Source organism: Mizuhopecten yessoensis, unplaced genomic scaffold (genome assembly GCF_002113885.1).
Source record: "Mizuhopecten yessoensis strain PY_sf001 unplaced genomic scaffold, ASM211388v2 scaffold716335, whole genome shotgun sequence".
Lineage (NCBI taxonomy): Eukaryota > Metazoa > Mollusca > Bivalvia > Pectinida > Pectinidae > Mizuhopecten > Mizuhopecten yessoensis.
The window spans coordinates 802,242-824,342 of NW_018480065.1; the positions used below are offsets into that span (position 1 = coordinate 802,242).

Consider the following 22,101-nt stretch of genomic DNA (forward strand, 5'->3'; position numbering starts at 1 on the left):
TATAAATGCATATGCCGTTAACAAATGCAAAAGTATAAAAAATTAAATATACATGTTTTGAAATAATTTAGTTAAAATGTCCATGAATCGCTCTATTCCGTACCATAAAGCTACGTGCTTTGATTTGATTTCGGAATTTGCAAATCTGATAGATTTAGTATATAATATTTGTCCAAGGTGATACAATGGAATGTAAGAAATGGTCAAGGAACACTTCTTTATATAGTGATTTTATTTATTTATCATCATAAATATTTCATAAGAATTAATTCATATACACATGATAACCCCAATAAAGGAACTGCGTTTCTATATAAAAAATATTATATCATTTGTAACAATTTTCAGTAGCATAACTTTGAACCTCCGACCTTGCCTTACTTAAGATAACTTATATATTGAAATTCCCAAGCCTGTTGCGCTGAACCTCTCGATCGGGAAAGACGGGAATCTTACACGTGAGAAGACGTCGACCAGTTATGATTGGTGAAATCTAATCTTAGTATATCTCGGTTTTGTTCTTCACACTGTGGGTAAACCTCAGTACATTGAACAGACAAGACAAATAGAAACTATACCTTAGCAGCCAGCTGTCTCCAACGTTATGATTTTGACGAAACCATTGTAGTGACGTAACGAACAGCACCAAAATTACTATTTCAAAATACATGATTATGTTAATACAAAACAGATTTAGTGTCAATACATCACAATAAACATTACAGTATACATAAATATTAAGATAAAATATATGCATGACCCATGCCACTAATGTAGACATAATTTGACACAACCTCCTTCCATCAAGACCTACTAGAAACATAATAATTGGTTTGCCTTTATTTAGAGAGGCAACATTATACTTTTTATTATTTATGAGGCAAGGAAACATTTGCGACAATGTAAACATACAAGTTCCCTAAGTCGATCGAGTTGGTTAAGTTTCAAAAAATGAAAATTAACTAATTAGAGCAAGGTGAACAATATAACCAGTAATCACCAGTAATGAGCATGATTATTGTTTCTGATTGGAGAAAAATTGTCGTGGATTATAACGTGATAATGGAAAATGTCGCAGCAGAGCATGGTTATGTGACGACGTAACTCAAAGGTTGACAAATGATATTATGCTCATTGGGACACCAGTGGATAACAACAACAAAAGTAGCAATGTAATCCAATGAGTGTCGGAAGTTTGAAAACATAAGAGTGGTTATGTAAGGTTATCAAAATTTATATTTGACATCGTAATGTAATTACAGTTGCAATTACTTAATTTTCCAAGTATAATAATAATAATAATAATAATAATAATAAATATTCGAGGTTCTTTATACCGCTTTATCACAACCTAGATCGTAGGTCGTCTCAAAGCGGTTCACAAATTATCATCCGTGGTTTTAAGGCCTTTGCAACCAGCCAATACCTTTCTCAACTCCCTGAGGAGCATACAGCCGAAGCTGCCATTTCGGCGCTAACAGCTAGCATTCAACAATTCTAGCACTACCCAACCACGTACACATTTACAGCTGAGTACACTGAAACAAGCGGAGTAAAGTATCTTGCTCAAAGATACAACACAGTGCCGTGCCGTGACTCGAACCCGCAACCCTTCGGTCACGAGCCCGGCGTCCTACCACTAGACTACCGCGCCTCCAATTAAGGTATTTTAACTAATTCGTATCCTACAAACATAAATCAATATGGATTCAGTAGTATATGGGATTTTGTCGTTGATATTAGGTTTTTCACTCGGATATTACATATATCTGTATACGTATATTGTAGCTGATAACAGATTTGCAATATTAAATCAATGCCGTCTCAACATCAGTAGCTTGTCTATAAAAAATATGCACGTGTTATCATTAAGATAACGTAAATCTTGGTTGAACCTTCGAGTCTTTCATTCGTTCCTGGTAAACACGATCAAAAAGTTCACTCTGCGCCACCGTAAACCAGTTCTTCCAGTCTCCAACCTGTCCTGGAAACAATGAGACAAATCTTATATTGGCAGTGTTTTATCCTTATGATGTATAGCTATAATATTGTGTTTTCAAATTGCAGTATTCAAAACATTAACGTTAAAATCCGATCCTTGATTATTGCATATACATTTCGGTATTATTCAACATTCAAGTGGTAGATTTATTGGTATAAAATGATGACACGTGTTATTTGTTTCATCTTTGATACAACTTCGAAATTTATTTACGGGTTCCGCCATTGATATCTCTTCTCTATATTCTTGAATATGTTATAACAAAATAAAAAGCATGCGGTTAGCTATTTGATTAATTTCAGTTATCAACAAGAAGGATCTTGGCGCCCTCCAGAAAATGATCTTTATGTGATATACAGAAGATGATATTTTACTTTATTTGCTCTTCATTTTCTTTACATATACTATTAACCGTTAACAGGTTTGAAATCCTAAACGGGGATCTTGTACATTAACTTAAACCTCTTAATGTCATATGTTATTTGTTACTATGACAAAAGTTATTTTATTCAATGTAAGAATTGTATAACTATATGCAAAATGCTAAAAGGTTGTAATTATTACATAATAAGCAGAACTGTCGATGAAGGATGAATTCCAATTAGGACAAGGGTATTTTAACAGGGGACTAATGGAAAACATACATATAAAATTTGAGATAGATCCCTCCTGCAATTTCTTAGAAATAGTGCTAACAATCTTCAACTCTCAAAATCCAAGATTGCACATCTTGCATAATAATTCGATTTGCATAATAAGGGCCCATAAGGAACCTTTATGTGAAATGTGAGAAAGATCCCTCCACAATGATCTGAAAAATAGCATAACATATTTTTGTTTAAGGGCGGACGGACAACGGACCAAGAAAAAAGGGTGATTTGAATAACCCACCATCTGATAATGGTGGGCTAAATATGAGCAAGAGCTAAGCTGATATCTGTCATTTGAAGAGTAAAAAGAAGTGACATCACACTTCAATGCCAGTGTGTTTACTGTTATATTCTGCCACGCGATCTATTGATGTAAATCAAATTATCAAACTAGTATACTTAAATCATATGCAAAAGTGGCGCAGTAACTTCAATTTTATCATGACATACTCGGCCAAGAGTGTAGAGAAGATGCCTGTCTCGAGAGTGGAGTTTTCAGATTTCGAAAAATTCGTAGATCAACTACTGCATTGCACTACTTCAATCGTTAACCTCTGCTTTACTCAACGATGAGAAGCAATGAGCTGTTTAAGAGGTTGTCCACTTGATGTACCCATTGAAGCGCACTTAATATTAAGGATAGGTGTCTCACCCTTTCGATACATCCCGGGCACACCGTCCTTCCAGGCGTCGACCTGCTCTCCTAGAGCATCCTTCTCCTTCTTCATGCGGTCAAACTGACAGAGGTCGGTGACCTCCTGGAGGAAAGCTTGGTCACAATCTATCTCAAGGAACTTGGCGATCCGTGTCACCTGTCGGAGGGGGTCCTACAAACACACAGACAGATGTGTGAACCATCAGTTGTGTGGTACTCATGTGTTAGGGACAAACATTCCAATACATGATGCTGACCAGACGATTCTCAGAAGATTATCTTTTCAAAATATGCGTGGGGGTATACATCTAGGTGCTGATAATTCCTTTAATTATTTTGTACCAATAGACTTTCAGTGACATTGTGAGTGAACTGAACTAATGCGACAACATCGTACGTTTAGAGTGTCATTCTGTCGCCTTAAATACTGGCTTGATGGTTGGACAACCGGATTAGTCGTAGCTGGTAAGCAAGGCTCAAAGGTACATGCATCCGATACTAATGCTAAAAAGAGGACGAAACGAGATTTATTGGGTTTAAGGAGGAGAGAGGTGTAGGAAGGTGGGCATATATTTCGTCTGATCTAACTTCAATGAAAACATTTTCATGTATAATAGATTGTTGACCATGAGCAGGCATACATCTATCACAAAAAACTGGGGAGGAGGAGAGGGGTCATATATTAGTTTTGGTGTTCGCAGATACATTTCGTCAAAATCATCAAGGAAAATTAACGAAAATTATTCTTCGTAAAATATTTAATCTCTCATGTTATAGATTACCTTACGGAGCCAGTCTCTTATCCGGTTTCATCAAACAATTGTTTTTCTTTGCTAGTAAAGCATATAGGCATTCCATTGACTAAGTGCGTGGTTTCCAATTTTTTTTTTTTTTATAAATTACCAGCATCGCTAGTGAAACTACCATATTAAAAATAACGATAGAAGGCCTAAAACCACCTGGAGTAATACTAAACACCGTTCGCCGGGTCGACGTTATACATGGAACCATATATTGTTACCTGTTTCATGTCCTCGTAAGTCGTCATAAAAATTGGGTACTCTGGGTTGTCCGCCATGAATTTTTCCCACTTTTGCGTGTAGTCGAACCAAGTTCCATAGTCGACTGTTGAATGAAATTATTAAAGACAACGTAAATTCAGTTTAACAAAAGTATTGCATTCAACGCATTGGTAATTAACAAAGGTGTAGCACACGTCTCGCGTGACTTAGTAATGGTGAGCTGTCTTCACTCCGAAACGACATACCCCTCTTATAACGTACGGTATATATATATCGAGAGGGGAATGTGATGCGTATAAAAACAATGAGATTGCCTCATACATAGTGTCTACTCGTCATATCATATTCATAACAACATGAAAATAAAGAAAAAGAATGCTTAACATACTGAACGTGTATCAATCCATCTTTCATTGTTTTCTAGTAATTTTAACGGAATGACCATATTACATTATACATGTATTTTTTAAGTGTTTGCTAGGATCGTGGTTGTATTACGTAATTGAACTTTTCGCGATATGGTATTGTCATATGACTACATTTATGTATTATGTACATGTAAATGGCAATATGGCTCAAAATCGACATACAGATATCCTAAACTCAATATTTACCGTCTCCTTTTAAGAATCTTTGGACGTAGTTTTCCCATGTTCCCGAGAATTCATATTCACATATTTTACTATGGTGGTTGAAAAAAGACACAGCCACGTCTTTAGGATTACGCATCGCATAAATGATCTTACACCTCCTTTTGGCAAAGTCCTTTGGCAGATACTCAAAATACACGTGGCTATTGAGAACACGGGGGGACGGCATGTTGTCAAGAGTAGCTTTTGCCATAATTTCCAGCATGGCCGTCTCCTTGACAGCAGAGACCCGTTCCGCCTTCTTCTTCACCAGCATACTAACGATCTCCCATATCCAGTGAGTACCTATAGAATGAAACACGATACATCGATAACAGTTGCTTATGTATAGTACGTCTTAAAGACAGGCATATATGTATGGTGTAATTTGTAAATTGAAAACTGTTGATATTTATTTGTTATTTGGAGTTTTAAGCAGCTAACAACACACTCCATTACCTCACCCAGTTCCACTCGCCGTACAAAGGGAGACAACAAAGACAGAAAATAGTGAAAACGAGAGAAAGTTCAATATGGTTGCTAGCTGAGCAGTTGTTCAATTTTGATCTCTGCAATGTCCGTTATAAATAAACTAAGAACATATCCTATCATGCATTGGATACATTCTACATAAGTCGCCCACATGTCATGTACGGAAGCGTACTTCGGACATGAGAGAACAAAACGAAACTCGACTTGGACAGATTGTTAATATTTCTGGACAGATTAATAATTGTAATTGTTTTCAACCAGGTGCTAAATATGCTACCGTAGCCATTTACTGGAGCAATTGATATTGATAGGTTAAATGTAATGTACACCATGGTAAGGAATACTTCACATCAGATAGATCGGTTGCTCCCCAGAACAAAATGTCTTTCGACATCCGAGAGATAACCCTGGTTTTAAATATGTACAAAACATACCTGATTTTGGATAGGTACAAATCATGAGGTCGTCATCTCTTGCCTGCCAATCAGGAATGGAGCGCAGTTCTTCCTCGTGATTTTTCAGTTCATTGAATGTCGGGAGATAGTAGCCGTCCAGATCCATTACCGTAACGGACGTCCCGGCATTGTCTGGTAACTTCTTCGAAGGCATCTTTAAAGGTGAAGGTGAAAGGCACTGAAAGAAAACAGTCATATAAACAACTAGTCCCGTTTTTATTGTGGTTAATCATGTTTTTAACATGGCTTACAATTGTCCTGCAATCTGATTGGTCGTGACCTGCTTTGCTAAATTTGGTACATAAGGACGAACATTTTATTAGATCGAGTTCGTACCCTTCCTTAAAAAGATTGTTTTCCCTTGACTTTTGGTTTTGGTAAAAAGGGAATGTAGGGAATATAACAAAAATGTATAGAGGTTAAGCAACTGATATTTTTTGATAAAATTCACCATGCTGAAAAAAACCGGTTAAAATTGAAATCATACAATTTCATCAATATTACAAGTATATTGGTATAAACAGATTTAAAATTCCAAAGACTTACATGTATGTCAAGTATAAGTGCGCGAAGCCGTTTTCCGGCTACTAACCAGGCGACGACTATGTGTTTGACTGGGTCAGAGGTAATGGTTACACCATAGACGCGTTTTCGTCTTAATTATTGATAATGATCTATGTCGTCACTTGGTTTGCTAAACGATTTTATAATTCACTTATAAAAAGACATTTAACAAAAATAATCATAAAAGCAGAAGGAGCGTGCCAAAATTTGACAGGAAATGTTATTTTAAAGGGGCACATTGGGACATCCGTAACATTATGTAGGACAAAACAGAAATGGAAGTTTCATTCTGCTAAAAAGAAATAGAGAGCGAAGTTTAGCGGTGCTGTACCTTTGAAAAAGAACTATGCGTTTGACTGTTGAAACATTCTGCTATGGTTTATTTTGGACTAGATATATACACGCAGTTTACGCATTTTTTAACAAATCGATTGCATTTCCCTTTTAAAATGACACGCTTCGGTAGTAAACGAAGTTACCACAGCCGAAATCTATCAACACACAAATCAGCAATGTTTGATGTGGATCAAAATGTGAACTACACAATGTCGATGTCATGTTAATCCATGAAAATCCGTGTGTGTCGGAGCGAAACATAGATAAGTTGATATTTAATCGATTTTTGTATTTTAGTGAATTTATATTTAACATCAAAGCTCGCAATAATATGTTACTCGGAAAAAACATGTTACACACTTTATCAAAGTTCCGTCTGGCCTTTCTACAAACATAAACATGTAGTGTTGTATTATATCATATCTCACTAGGAGGTTTGTAACATCGGATGATTGGAAATAATTAAAAGCTTTTAACGAATGATTGATAGTAAATAATGAAAATGTGTCATAGATATTGACGCACATTTATTAAAAAAGGTACCTTATTCCACTGCCAATTTTAACGTTATGGCACAGCTAAATTTCAATAAATCATTTTCGATTAAATCTTACAATCAACGACTGTATTACGACAGGATAGGTCCAAAAATACCAACTGTAACCAATTCCAACGTCCAACAGGGTAGGTCCAAAAATACCAACTATACCCAATATCCACGTCCAACAGGATAGGTCCAAACATCGCAACTGTAACCAATACCCACGTCCAACAGGATAGGTCCAAAAATACCAACTGTAACCAATACCAACGTCCAACAGGATAGGTCCAAAAATACCAACTATAACCAATATCCACGTCCAACAGGATAGGTCTTAAGATACCAACCGTAACCAATACACACGTCCAACAGGGTTGGTCCAAAAATACCAACTGTAACCAATACCCACGTCCAACAGGGTAGGTCCAAAAATACCAACTATAACCAATACCCACGTCCAACAGGATAGGTCCAAAAATACCAACTGTAACCAATATCCACGTCCAACAAGATAGGTCCAAAATTACCAACTGTCACCAATTCCAACGTCCAACAGGATAGGTCCAAAAATACCAACTATAACCAATTACAACGTCCAACAGAATAGGTCCAAAAATACCAACTATAACCAATTACAACGTGCAACCGGATAGGTCCAAAAATACCAACTGTAACCAATATCCACGTCCAACAGAATAGGCCCAAAAATACCAACTATAACCAATTACAACATCCAACAGAATAGGTCCAAAAATACCAACTGTAACCAATGCCCACGTCCACCAGGGTAGGTCCAAAAATACCAACTATAACCAATACACCCGTCCAACAGGATAGGTAAAAAATACCAACTATAACCAATACACACGTACAACAGGATAGGTCACAAATACCAACTATAACCAATACCCACGTCCAACAGGATAGGTCAAAAATACCAACTATAACCAATATCCACGTCCGCAGGATAGGTCCAAAAATACCAACTTTAACCGATACCCACGTCCAACAGGATAGGTCCAAAAATACGAACTGTAGCCAATACCCACGTCCAACAGGGTAGGTCCAAAAATAACAACTGTAACCAATACCCACATAACCAATTACAACGTGCAACCGGATAGGTCCAAAAATACCAACTGTAACCAATATCCACTTCCAACAGAATAGGTCCAAAAATACCAACTATAACCTATTACAACGTGCAACCGGATAGGTCCAAAAATACCATCTGTAACCAATATCCACGTCCAACAGAATAGGCCCAAAAATACCAACCGTAACCAATACCCACGTCCAACAGGATAGGTCCAAAAATACGAACTGTAGCCAATACCCACGTCCAACAGGGTAGGTCCAAAAATAACAACTGTAACCAATACCCGCGTCAAACAAGATAGGTCTAAAAATACCAACTGTAACCAATACCAACGTCCAACAAGATAGGTCCAAAAATCCCAACTGTAACCCATACCCACGTCTAACAGGATAGGTCCAAAAATACCAACTATAACCAATATCCACGTCCACAGGATAGGTCCAAAAATACCAACTTTAACCGATACCCACGTCCAACAGGATAGGTCCAAAATACCAACTATAACCAATATCCACGTCCACAGGATAGGTCCAAAAATACCAACTATAACCAAAAATACCAACTATAACCAATACACACGTCCAACAGGATAGGTCACAAATACCAACTGTAACCAATAGCCACGTCCAACAGGATAGGTCCAAACATACCAACTGTAGCCAATACCCACGTCCAACAGGGTAGGTCCAAAATTACCAACTGTAACCAATTCCAACGTCCATCAGGATAGGTCCAAAAATACCAACTGTAACCAATACACACGTCCAACAGGATAGGTCCAAACATACCAACTGTAGCCAATACCCACGTCCAACAGGGTAGGTCCAAAAATACCAACTGTAACCAATTCCAACGTCCATCAGGATAGGTCCAAAAATACCAACTGTAACCAATACACACGTCCAACAGGATAGGTCCAAACATACCAACTGTAGCCAATACCCACGTCCAACAGGGTAGGTCCAAAAATACCAACTATAACCAATACACACGTCCAACAGGATAGGTCACAAATACCAACTGTAACCGATACCCACGTCCATGTGTTCGAACCCTCTTTACTTTAAACATATGTATTGCCAATAAAATTGAACAAAGGATTGGGCACCTGTTTTCACAACTGATCACAGCCTTCTCCCGTCATACATTTTCAATTACATGTCAACAATGATAATAGGCATAAACATGAAGTAGATATATATATCAAATTCATACAGGTACAAATACACAACTTTAAAAAAGCACCATTCAAAATCATTTGCTGGATTTGATGAAGTTATGCACATGTATAAAAACGTAAGAGTTAAGGTCTACAGAAAGAATTGGATTGCCAAACAAAAGAATCTTTAAATTTAAATCTATACCTAAGGCATTCAAATTTTGAAACAAAATACGCCTTTCATTGCTAAAATGTTGAAAAAATGACAGGTATTCTCACATGGATGTCCACAGATGCAAAATGGACCCTCGACAAGATTAAATCTGTAAAGGTCATACTTAAGGAAACGTCAATTGTGCCTCAGTTTAGTATGTATAATATTTAATTTACGTTCTCCAAAACTGAAGTAGATAGGAGGGGATACTTGTACATTTGAGGTAAGAGAGTTTTTAAATAAATGTAAAGAGGACAACGATCGTACTAATAGATCTATCGAGTTCCAGCTACGAAGAGTGGAAGGTATAAAGGGAAGATTTGTAAGAAAAGTCCCAAATAGAGGAACTCTATAATCACTGTTATTTCTAAGAGTGTACCTGTTATTTTCTGCAAAAGTAGGTGGCAGGAGATCGTTTAAATAATCTGGAGTTAGGTTGTTTTGCATTCTATATAAAAGTTGGAGTTTTTCTACGTTTTCAACGATTAGAAAGAGTTTCTAAACCTGTTTTAAAATGTACGGGCATATGAAGGAAGACCGGATATAATTCGAGCAGCATCTCTTTGGGCTTTCTCTAATATTTCTGATTCAAATTTAGTACAACCCTCCCATATTCTACCCCCCCCCCCCCACACACACACACTTTGCGCTTGAATTAAAAACTACTCCCAGATGCTAATTATGATGGTCTGTAAAATTTCAGTCTTTTCCATCAAATTTCAAATCTAAAATCTTCATCTATGTCGATCGATAGAATTAGAAATACATATCACCTCGGTTTTGTCTGGATTAAATGTTACCAACCAAGTTTTAGACCATACGTTTAAAGACTGTAGATCCCTATTCATTCAATATTGTTTGGATTTCATGATAATATTTTCGAACCCTCGACCTCCGGTCATATTATCCTGATTAATCGGTAGTTCTCTAGCAAAATCCCTACTGCATTTATATCTAAAACGACCCTAAGGAGCGGAACTATGAAAAAAATGTGGAACTCTCTATCGTTTTATCTGCAGTGGAACAAGAAACTTTAAGGACATGTTGAAGGCTGATATGCTGCGAAATAATGACAGCGTTTTTCTATTTACAAATCCGTTCTATGAACTGCGCGGCGTAAATCCGTTTTATGCACTGCGCGGCGTAACTGTCATTTAAAGCTATATAGGCTTACTGACGATATTGGTGTATACACTACCTGACTGAAGTACGCAATGTGTACCTCAACTTAAAAAGATTCTCATTGAATCATTGTCCTTTAGAAGCCGACTATAGTATAATGTGTAAGTGTACGATATTAGTGGTCGTATTCTGGGACGTTCCTGGGCACTGTGGCGGACGTATCGGCCTGACCTGTCCTTTCGTATGTTAGCGCTGGTAAATAATGATAGGTGCCCCGTAGATATGGCCAGTCTGTACACGAATTACTATAGCCATATATATATGGGACATTATCAGTTGGATTATACATTGGTCGTTTATATACATGTATAAAACTTAAGCGGTAGCTGTACGGATCAACAACAAAGTTGGTAAGGAAGGCAAAACAATAACTGTAATGTGAATAAAACTTCTTGCAAGATCGCAACTTGATAACATACAATGAGTAACTTACCAAACTGGTGCTGCGCTGTAGCTGAACCAAACGCAAATCGAGGCTGTGGTTGGGGGCCCTCGACGGGGAAGGCTGTACTGGAAGATTAAAGTTGAGATAAGTGTGGGGAGAGGCCGGTTAGAATAATTGTGTAACTAATACTTAAATATTAGGTCTACACGTCACCAACCGTACCATAATAACGACTGTCAGATGCGTTTTTCATCAACCAAAGATCGTACAATATAACAAAACAATGTACCTATTACCGGTATCATAGTACAACCATCCACTAATAATAATTTATTCAAGCTGACGTTCCGAGTTAAATAAAAAGGTAAAATCTGGAACGTCCTGCTGTTTACCACATGATGTAAAACAAAAATACAGTTGAAGTGTTGACACATTTTTGAAGTGCGTACGTATATGTTCTTTAATTGTAGTTCTACAAAATTGCTAACTGCTACCTGCTGTACATGTATACTCGAATAAACACAATCTTTGGGGATTTAAGTTTTTGCCTGGTGTTGACTATAGCCTCTGAAACGTCTTGTATACATGATAATTCTAACATGTATACACCAGAAAATGCCTCGAGATATATGCTGATTAAATTCGTACTGTTTATATCGCTACTAAAATAGTAACACCTAATGACATTGCAAGACGAAAATAAAATACAGGTGTACGGGTACGGGCCCCTCGAACCTCTTGTTTTTCCAGTATCCTCGGTCGACCCTAGGCTTACCTCAGCTTGACACTTTGTACACACCAGTCACCCGCATATCTTATCATCGCTCCCACTGTACAAACACGACGTGTACGAATGCAGGGCCATATGCTTTCTCAACATTTAGATTACACTTCGAGCATGTTCGTGTGTGTTTTAAAATATGCATTTATTATCTGTCCCAGATCATAAAACAAAATATATAAAGGAGTTGCATAATATATGAACGTATGTTTTCATCATCTTTCCAACTGTAGAAAAAAACACCGTCAACTATAAAATACACCATAATTAATGTCTTAAAACTGACATTGCACGCTAAATACGAAAAAAAACATGTATTGTAAACCGAAAGTTCATTTGCTATTTTTGTTTTGACTTTAACATGAAATATTATGCAGTTTAAATAGATATTATCATAACATTTGTAACTTAGTCCGATATTTAAATGAGTAAAATGGCAAGTATTTGGAGTTAAAACGTTCGGTATCTAATGGTAACGATTCAAGGATCTAGTGGTAACAGGACCGGTATCTAGTGGTTACAGGATCAGTATTAAGTGGTAACAGGACGGTATCTAGTGGTAACAGGACCGGTATATTGGGGTAAATGTATAACAGGACCATTATCTAGTGGTATCAGAACCAGTATCTAGTGGTTACATGATCAGTATTTAGTGGTAAAAGGACCGGTATCTTGTGGTTACAGGACCGGTATCTAGTGGTAACATGACCGGTATCTAGTGGTAACAGAACCGGTACCTAGTGGTTACAGGACCGATATCTAGTGGTTACAGGACCGGTATCTTGTGGTAACATGACCGGTATCTAGTGGTTACAGGACCGGTATCTAGTGGTAACATAACCGGTATCTAGTGATTACAGGATCAGTATTAAGTGGTAACAGGACGGTATCTAGTGGTAACATGACCGGTATCTTATGGTAAATGTATAACAGGACCAGTATCTAGTGGTAACAGAACCAGTATCTAGTGGTTACAGGGTCAGTATTTAGTGGTAAAAGGACCGGTATCTTGTGGAAACATGACTGGTATCTAGTGGTTACAGGACCGGTATCTAGTGGTAACATGACCGGTATCTAGTGGTTACAGGACCGGTATCTAGTGGTAACATGACCGATATCTAGAGGTTACAGGACCGATATCTAGTGGTTACATGACAGGTACCTAGTGGTTTCATGACCGGTATCTAGTGGTTACAGGACCGGTATCTAGTGGTAACATGACCGGTATCTAGTGGTAACAGGACCTATATTTAGTAGTCGCAGGACCAGTATCGAGTAATTACAGGACCGGTATCTTCTGTTAACAGAACCAATATTTAGTGGTAACAGGACCAGGATCTAGAGGTCACAGGACAGGTATCTAGTGGTAACAGGACAGGTATCTGGTAGTTACTGGACCGAAATCGAGTGATTACATTTTGTACATGGCCGGTATTTAGTGGTCAAGGACGGTATCTAGTGGTTACATGGCTTGCGTCTAGTGATTACATAATCAGTAACTAGTGGTAACAGGACAGGTATCTGGTGGTTACTGGACCAAAATCGAGTGATTACATGACCGGTATCTAGTGGTCAAGGTCGGTATCTAGTGGTTACATGGCCGGTATCTAGTGGTAACATGACCAGTATTTAGTGGTTACAGGACATGTATCTAGCTGTAACATGACCAGTTTTTTAGTGGTAACAGAACCGGTATCTAGTGGTAACAGGACCGGTGTCTAGTGGCAACAAGACCAGTATATCGTGGTAACACGACAGTTATCGAGTGATTAGAGAACAAGTATTTAGTGGTAACAGGACCCGTATCTGGTGGTTACAAAACCGAAATCGAGTGATTACATGGCCGGTATCTAGTTGTCAAGGTCGGTACATACATGTAATGGTTACATCCTGTATATGGCCGGTATCTAGTAATTACAGGACCAGTATTTAGTGGTAGCAGGACCGGTATCTAGTGATAACAGGACAAGTATTTAATGGTAGCAGGAACGGAATCTAGTGTCAACAGGACCAGTATTTAGTGGTTACAGGACATGTATCTAGTGGTAATATGACCGATATTTAGTGGTAACAGAACCAGTCTCTATTAGTTACAGGATCAGTATTTAATGGTAATAGGACCCGTATCTGTTGGTTACAGGATCGAGATCGAGTGATTACATGGCCGGTATCTAGTGGTTACAGGACCAGTATTTAGAGGTAACATGGTCGGTATCTAGTGGTTACAGGACCAGTATGTAGAGGTAACAGGACCGGTATTTAGTGGTAACAGGGTCAGTATTTAGTGGTAACAGGACCGGAACACGATCTGTCAGACAACAACAGAAGAAACTCAGAAAAATGTCCAAAAACGACTCGAAGATAAAGATGATGTTAACACAAAAATGCAACCGAGCATACAGTGCGTGTCCTCCACGCTTATCTTAAGGGAAATAACCCTGACGATAGTTTCGAAAGCTACGATGCCGAACTGTTGGATTCAACCCTGGCGAAACTTTACATTGAGAACCTTGACTTCTTTGTATCTTATTGTTGAAGCATATAATAAAACAATTATGGGTTTTTGTGCTGGTAAATATATCGCATCATATTCACCAGCACAAAAGTCCATAATTGTATAATAAATAAATGGTAGGTTTTGGTAACAGCAGAAGGCCCCCTATTCAGGGAAGGTTCATAAGTCAACTGAGTAGACATTTAAATAAATCTGTAAAATCATGACTTGTACGTTATATGTGAATGTACAGTATAAGTATGTACGGGGACAGTGCTGGTAGTTTCTATTGAAAAACATGAATAACAAAAAACCAAAAACGCTGTCATTTAATAGGCAATTATATTACCCTGAAAACACATTAACACCAGTAATCGGCGGGGATTATTAACTGTATCGTTAACTATCCAGTGCTGGCCGTGCATCTCGAATAGTTTTACTTTGTGACGTATCAGTAGTGATAATACCGATATCTCTGAAACTAATTGCTAAAAACATATTCATGCACCTGCATGTACATTGCCTACATATGAAGCGATATACGTCATGATGACGTAGATTGGTCAATTCTATGGCCGAGCTGTCGGTACACCCAGTCGACATGTGTCACGCGAGCTCTTTATTTTGAATATCGATCAAGAAAATCGTACATTTGTTTGCGAGTTTTTCATTCGTTCAGAGAAGACTTTGTCAAACAGGTCGTTTTGTCCGACAGTAAACCAGTTTTTCCAGTCGCCAACAACTCCTGAAAGTAACAAAACATTCATCAAAGTCGGACAACTCAATATACTGGCTTCTTAAATATCAATGCAATCATATGATAAAAACCTAATCTAGTTACGACTGATCATGAGATGCTTACATATTGTATGCATTTATATAACTGTTAACAAATGTACTCATTCCGTTTACTCTCAGCGCGTTTTGATTACGTTCCGACATTTTAGATATATAACTTTATTTATTTTACAGAAATTGTGAAATAAGTTTTCTAAGTTATATTAATCACTCTCCTTGGCCCGGATTGAAGCGCGCAGAGGCTTATGTTATTGTTGTAGGAAACTGGACTTCCAGGTGAAAGCCTATGTGGTCGGGCATGTGAACCAACACATTTTTCATAATCGATCGGGGAATCGAGTCCCTTGGTGGAAAGCGAGTTCGTTAACCACTACGCCACCTGTCACTGTTTTATGGCGTAAGTACATTGTTCATGTGCTACGATTGGCTGCGTATATACTGGGAATGTTATTTTACATGTATGCGTGTCATTGATTTTATTACATTTGTTATAATAAGCACGTCTACCATTGGCTGTATTGCACCAGTTCATTTGTAACTTGCTTTACAATTGGCTACTGATGTCATTGGTTGTTTACATAAGTAACACGTATTATGATTGGCTACCTCTGGTATTTGTTTACAGTGCCTGCAACTAACACTATCCTGATTGGTTACCTTTGCGGTACATATCAGGTTTGCCATCCCTCCAGTCTTCTGCGTCCTCCAATGGCTCTTTGTCCCTCTTCATCTCGTTAAAATTACATAGTTGGGCCACGCGCTCTAGGAACATGACGTCACACGGTACCTCCAGGAAGGCCGCTATTCTTTCAATCTCCCGTAACGGGTTCTAGAAAGGAAAGATTGAATGATTAAATCAAAGCATGCAGAGTTATCATTTAATTATCGATAGAAAAAGATAAAAATCAAACAGATGACTTGATAAAGGGAAGGTATTTAAGGATTTCCGTACTCCTGGCAGACACTGTAGTTCTATGCATTGTACATCTTTTTCTGACATGACTATACAGCGTATCATGTAATAACTCATTTCTAGCAGGAAACCATCCCCTGCGAAACTTGCATGAAACAAACCACAAGAATGATAAAGGCAAAGCTAAATAAAAACAACAACAGTGTTCCGAAACTAAAAGTTAAGTGGGGCTACGCCGGGATTCAAACCATGGACTTCAGGTTGATGCTACCCCTCTTACCGACAGAGCTCCCTGGTCATGATCACTCGGTGCGTCTCCGAAACGAAATTAAGGGAAGACTTCTGTAAATCTACGAAAACTCACAGTGCAGTGGGACACGGATCCTAAACGGTTAAGGCACTATACCACAACAGACAACTCGTACATTGACGTACCATGGTTATGAGATCTATTTCTGAGGGAAAGGGGACTAATATATTTAGTATGCCACATAGTTAAGGGACTTGCAAACAATGGCTGATGGCGATCACTCGTTTATTTCTGTTGTTCACGTAGCGTTATTAATCGACCGAGGAACCGTTTAATTCAGCAGTTTGTTTCATGGCTAACTGTTATCTAACAATGTTTACTAACTACTGTGAAATGGACATACTCGCGTGTCGAACTTTTCGCGATGTGACTCTTTAAATTCATCACAAAGTGGATATTTTCACGTTGGAAGTGGCTTTATAGGTATATCTATGTACTCTACATATAAATATTCACGAGTAATTAATGAGAACATATTTACATCGCGATTTTTTTTCAAGATGTAGTTAAGGCAAATAGGTTCTTACGAATTTGGTCTGAAAAGTTTTTAGTGTGTGAAACGTATCTAAATGATCTGTTATTGATCTGAATATTGACGCCATGGCAGACAAACTACGTCCCTACGGGAAGGGACGCGACTCTGGGCGTCACGCTATTTTCCCGAGGAAGTATTTTTATCAACCTACCGAATTCTTCATATCTTCGAAGTAAACGGCAAGGATTGGATAGTCAGGAATTTGAACGATGAAGTTTTCCCAACTGAGCGTGAAATCAAACCAGCTGCCGCAGTCCACTGAAAATATAGACAATGAAATATATTGTGATATTGATAGGACATCTAATAAGGTGACATATATTTTGCGTGATTAGTTGTAAAAAAAAATAGAATATGTTTAAGCTTATGTAAAGAGCAAAGCGCCAGAGAATATTTACAGCCGTGTTCAAATTTTTTTTCTCTCATCACGAACAAGCGGGAACCATCAGCACTTTCCATCTCGTTTACGGGAAGTGTCGACGGTTATAAGAGATTTATATAATAGTCTTTACCGAGTTTTGACATATTATGATCCCAAAACAACTTAAACTGATTTAAAAATTTGCACACAAGTTACCATCTCCTCGAAGAAATCTAGGCAGATATTGTTCCCATGATCCCGTGAATTCATAATCCAGAAGTTTTGTGTGATGGTTAAAAAAGGAAACGGATATGTCCTTGGGATTCCGGATCATGTAAAGTATTTTACACCTCCGGTTGAGCATGTCTTTGGGCACCTGTCCGTACTGGAGATGGGTGTTGAGAACTCTCGGAGACGGGAGGTTATCAAACCGGGATTGCGGTATCAGTTCCAACATGGCCGACTCTTTGACACCAGGGACTCGTTCGGCCTTACTCCTCATCAGCATGGACACTACTTCCCATATCCAATGTGTTCCTGGGATTAAACGGATAAGCAAGTTCATGGGACTTTTGTTAATTATGTATAGTAGCAATGATAGTAAAAGATGTCCATTTGACATACAAGAAAATTAATGGCGTTCCTAATGCACTGTTTTATTTAATACCGTCATATGCATGAGATGTGTTTAAAGAACTCTCCTGTTATTCTGAAGAGAGAAAAAAACACGTTAGGATCCCCGTACCGCTGCTAAAAGCTGTAATCGGAAACCTTTCTGCCGAAATGTAAAAACTTTAATAAATCATTTTTAAAAAGAAACACAATATACGGAACCTCAATGGAAATTTATTAAAGATAAAATGCCCAGCAACGCGGTTCTGACACTTATATTGTAAAAAGGCCAGGCCAGGATTCGTACTCTTGACCTCCGATTAAAATATGGTTGCTCTAGCAAACTTAGTTACCCGGTGAACGGTACAGTAATAATCCGGTTCAGTCGTGTCATAGTCATGGAACATATAGTAACGGAGAAATTACTGCATATGTCAGAAACTACAGTTGAACTGTTTGGCTATACTTTAACATGACTTTTTCATCTTCTTTTCCAGAGAGTTCCACACTAACAAACCCATACAATCTATTTTCTGGACAATGACTTTAAATTTTATCAGATTTATCAATTAGTCGAATACGTATAGGTAAAGTGGTTTTATTTCTTTTCGCAGGTTAACACAAAAAAAAAAAGATGAAAGTCTTACCTAAGTTTCGTTTGTATTTATTGTTAATTCCCGAAAAAACTAACTCGAGGTATATCGCAATCGCTAATTGTTAATATTTATCTGTAAACGGGGAAAGTACAAAGATTCTCATACAGAACCGCCGTCAGGAATTCATAAAAAAAAATGTAAATCACTGATATTATTATATTTATACAATAAGTTGTACAGGACTGCACGCATACACATGTAGAACTCTAGCTCCAACCAAATACAGTATGTAACACCCTGTCATTGTATTTTCAGTTTTCTGTTTATTGACTTTAATTCATACATGAATAGAGCAACATGGCTGTATTTAGATATTATATCTTTATTTCATTCTCACCAGATTTAGGATAGGAACAAATCAGAACGTCATCATCACGTGCCTGCCATGTTGGTATAGACCTGATCTCGTTTTCGTGGCCGGGTACCGATCTACTGGTGGCCCGGTAGGTACCGTCCACCTCTAGGAGTGTCAGGGTGTGTCCTGCTTCGTCAGGTACCCGCACAACAGGCATGACTGGCCTGTGTAGTGTAATTTATAAAAGACATACAAACTGTATATATGTTTATAATAAATGCTAGTGGTTAGAGGTCAGTATTTTAGAAACACACATACACACCCACAAAACAACAACAACAACAACAACAAACTAAATTGATGCTAGTTGTAGTATATAAGCAATTTAAATAGTGAAGTGCCACCAATACGTTTGCTTGTTTGTGTAGCAGTTACTCCCCTTTCCTGTAGTAAATATATAGGCGATCATTATATAACAGTTTCTCTATTTTCCTCAATATTAATTAAATTGTGCATATTATGTTTACAACTTGCCATAATAATCTATTATATACTGTATAAATGTATAATGGCAAATCAGAATTACGACAATGCGATCAACATATTCATATGCATTACATATATATATACGACATGTACTTTTCTATAACATCAGTGTTTCAGGTGACGTACATCACATCTGACAAAGAATGGCGCTTATCATTAATTATCGTCATGAAAGCAAATCACATAACTTTAGTATGTATATAAAACAGTCAATGTATACAAATGTAGGTATCATACATGTCTACCGAACACGACTGAGTCGTTCGTCACAACATACCTGTAGGCAGTGTCCTAAATACTGAACCGTAGCACTAGGCCAACACAAACACCAGACTTAGCCCTTTACAATCAATAGAGGCACTCAGGGTTCTTCAGTGTATAGACATGTAAGGCTAGCTTTTAATCCGAGGCTTAACTGTTCTCCAACTCGCAGTAAAGGAATTTAAAACGAACGCCTTCGACAGAATAAGCAATGTAAAGTTAAAGTCATAGATAAATATAAGCGTAAGTCTACTCCTATTTCGTTTCTTGTTTAAATCCACCATGCTCAAACATATAACATATTTTTTTCTATTTCTTTTCATTTTGGGATATTTGGTATTTACGTACAGTACATGTAGCGCCATATCAAGCCAGAACTAGCCCCTGAAAAAAGCGTTTTACAATACAAAAAAACACTTATAAGTGATCATTAATCAGCTGATTTCACGGAGCAATATTTCACCGTACAAATCTTTACGCATTTGAGACAGATATATAATTGTCGAAGCTGTTTAAAAGAATGGTTTAATATGGCTCGCAGGGGCGTTTCTAGGATATTTGAAAGAGGGGGCGTAGAATCAAATTTATCGCCGAGCGGAGCGAGGCGAAAAATGTTTTGGACCTTTTTTTTTGCTAAAAAACATAAAATAATTGTGAAATGCACTAATGTAACGGTTCCTGACTTGGAGCATGTATATTTTATAGTAAAAGTGTCAGGGTTTGACATTTTTTTATGCCGAATTCTCTCCATTAATTGTCTATGGTATGTTAAAATGATTGGATGAATCTTAACAGCAGTAGACCAATAACGAGAAATTCCAAATTCTAGGGTATAAGGCGTTACTTAACATTTCAATAGTCAGGATGGGGGAATCAGTATAAAAAGAAATCAGAGTATGTGTTTAATTAATTAATATGATAAATTGCCATATTCAATACAATATTACACTGTAGCAGATGACGATATTTTTTTTTTTTGAAAAGGGGGGCGTACGCCCATTACGCCCTCACCTTGATACGCCCCTGGCTCGTATTACACTNTACGCCTCTGGCTCGTATTACACTTCAACCACATAGTGACTATATCATAAAGGGAACGAACTCGCTACGCTATATTCTATTCAAAATTACCATAAGTTTATAAATGTACAAGTCTCAATATGACAGACATTTGGCGTCCTTCTCAAGATTTATTGCATGTAGCTTCAAAGTAGACACGTTACATGTGGTTAAAACTTATCTAGAGCCTTCAGAAATATTTATGATGATATTTTCATACTTTTTGATAATATATACCATGATGGTAGTATGGCACACAAAGTTTGGTTGGAAACTAATTAAAACTGTGATTTATCTGTCTCAATGTTTATCTAAAATAACTGCGAAAGTTACATGATGAAGCGAGGTAACTCTCACAAAGTAATCAACCCGGTCAGAGTCAGCATTCCAAATGCAATATACATTATGTCGACTTAGGTTCGACTCTTAGCGTCAGAGGTAACTCAGTCTTGTCGAAAATCTAAACGTCGCTTTTTAGAAATAATATAAACATATACGATATAACTTGCTTTGGTGAAATTAACGCGTTTTCCCGTCTAAATGGAAAATGTTGTATGTAAAATAATTACTTCAATATGTCTATACCGTGAAACCTGTTCTAGAGACCAACTTTATGAAGAGACCACCTGTGTTCAGAGGCCAATAATGACACTTTCCATTGTAGTTATTTTATATAAGCTGCACTAAGAGACCACCTGCACTAAGAGACCACCTGCACTAAGAGACCACTTCACTAAGAGACCACCTGCACTAAGAGACCACCTGCACTAAGAGACCACCTGCACTTAGAGACCACCTGCACTAAGAGACCACTTGCACTAAGAGACCATCTGCACTAAGAGACAACCTGCACTAAGAGTCCACCCGCACTAAGAGACCACCTGCACTAAGAGACCATCTGCACTAAGAGACAACATGTAATAAAAACAACACTTTACAACGTTTCGATGGTGGTCTATGCATACATTCCTGTATATAACTGTATATAAACATTAAACATATTCTAGTCGTTGATAAATGATTTTTTGTTCCGATGGAAACGTTACTATACATTATTGTCCTTGGACAACTACAATTGTAAGCAATCATACAGTT

At 37.6% G+C, this 22,101-nt stretch overlaps 2 protein-coding genes across 3 annotated transcripts; both read right to left on the bottom strand.

Moving 5' to 3' along the window:
- Positions 1-1,577: 1,577 nt before the first annotated feature.
- LOC110443265 (sulfotransferase 1 family member D1-like) lies at positions 1,578-11,692 on the bottom strand. Its single transcript, XM_021487386.1, has 6 exons — positions 11,434-11,692; positions 5,885-6,083; positions 4,944-5,264; positions 4,329-4,432; positions 3,305-3,479; positions 1,578-1,984 (listed from the first exon to the last, which is right to left on the bottom strand). The coding sequence occupies exons 2-6, from the start codon at positions 6,057-6,059 to the stop codon at positions 1,869-1,871; spliced, it is 891 nt and encodes a 296-aa protein (XP_021343061.1). The 5' UTR covers positions 6,060-6,083; positions 11,434-11,692; the 3' UTR covers positions 1,578-1,868.
- A 3,213-nt stretch (positions 11,693-14,905) lies between these two features.
- LOC110443267 (sulfotransferase family cytosolic 1B member 1-like) lies at positions 14,906-20,049 on the bottom strand. Of its 2 annotated transcripts, none has more exons than XM_021487388.1 (6): positions 19,964-20,049; positions 19,183-19,364; positions 17,794-18,114; positions 17,368-17,474; positions 16,116-16,287; positions 14,906-15,405 (listed from the first exon to the last, which is right to left on the bottom strand). In XM_021487388.1, the coding sequence occupies exons 2-6, from the start codon at positions 19,355-19,357 to the stop codon at positions 15,296-15,298; spliced, it is 885 nt and encodes a 294-aa protein (XP_021343063.1). In that variant the 5' UTR covers positions 19,358-19,364; positions 19,964-20,049; the 3' UTR covers positions 14,906-15,295. The 2 variants fall into 2 exon arrangements, with proteins under 2 accessions (XP_021343063.1, XP_021343065.1); XM_021487390.1 differs by lacking the exon at positions 19,964-20,049 and adding an exon at positions 19,780-19,881.
- Between the last annotated feature and the right edge of the window lie 2,052 nt (positions 20,050-22,101).

Bases quoted from the DNA above. Each gene is read 5' to 3' on its own strand.
- LOC110443265 (XM_021487386.1), bottom strand. From the start codon at position 6,059: ATGCCTTCGAAGAAGTTACCAGACAATGCCGGGACGTCCGTTACGGTA. The intron at 4,433-4,943 runs GTAAATATTGAG...TTCATTCAACAG, and splicing joins AAGATTCTTAAAAGGAGACG to TCGACTATGGAACTTGGTTC. The intron at 3,480-4,328 runs GTAACAATATAT...GTGTGTTTGTAG, and splicing joins CTTACGAGGACATGAAACAG to GACCCCCTCCGACAGGTGAC.
- LOC110443267 (XM_021487388.1), bottom strand. From the start codon at position 19,357: ATGCCTGTTGTGCGGGTACCTGACGAAGCAGGACACACCCTGACACTC. The intron at 18,115-19,182 runs GTGAGAATGAAA...GTTTAATCCCAG, and splicing joins TTGTTCCTATCCTAAATCTG to GAACACATTGGATATGGGAA. The intron at 16,288-17,367 runs GTAGGTTGATAA...TTTCCTTTCTAG, and splicing joins TCGAAGATATGAAGAATTCG to AACCCGTTACGGGAGATTGA.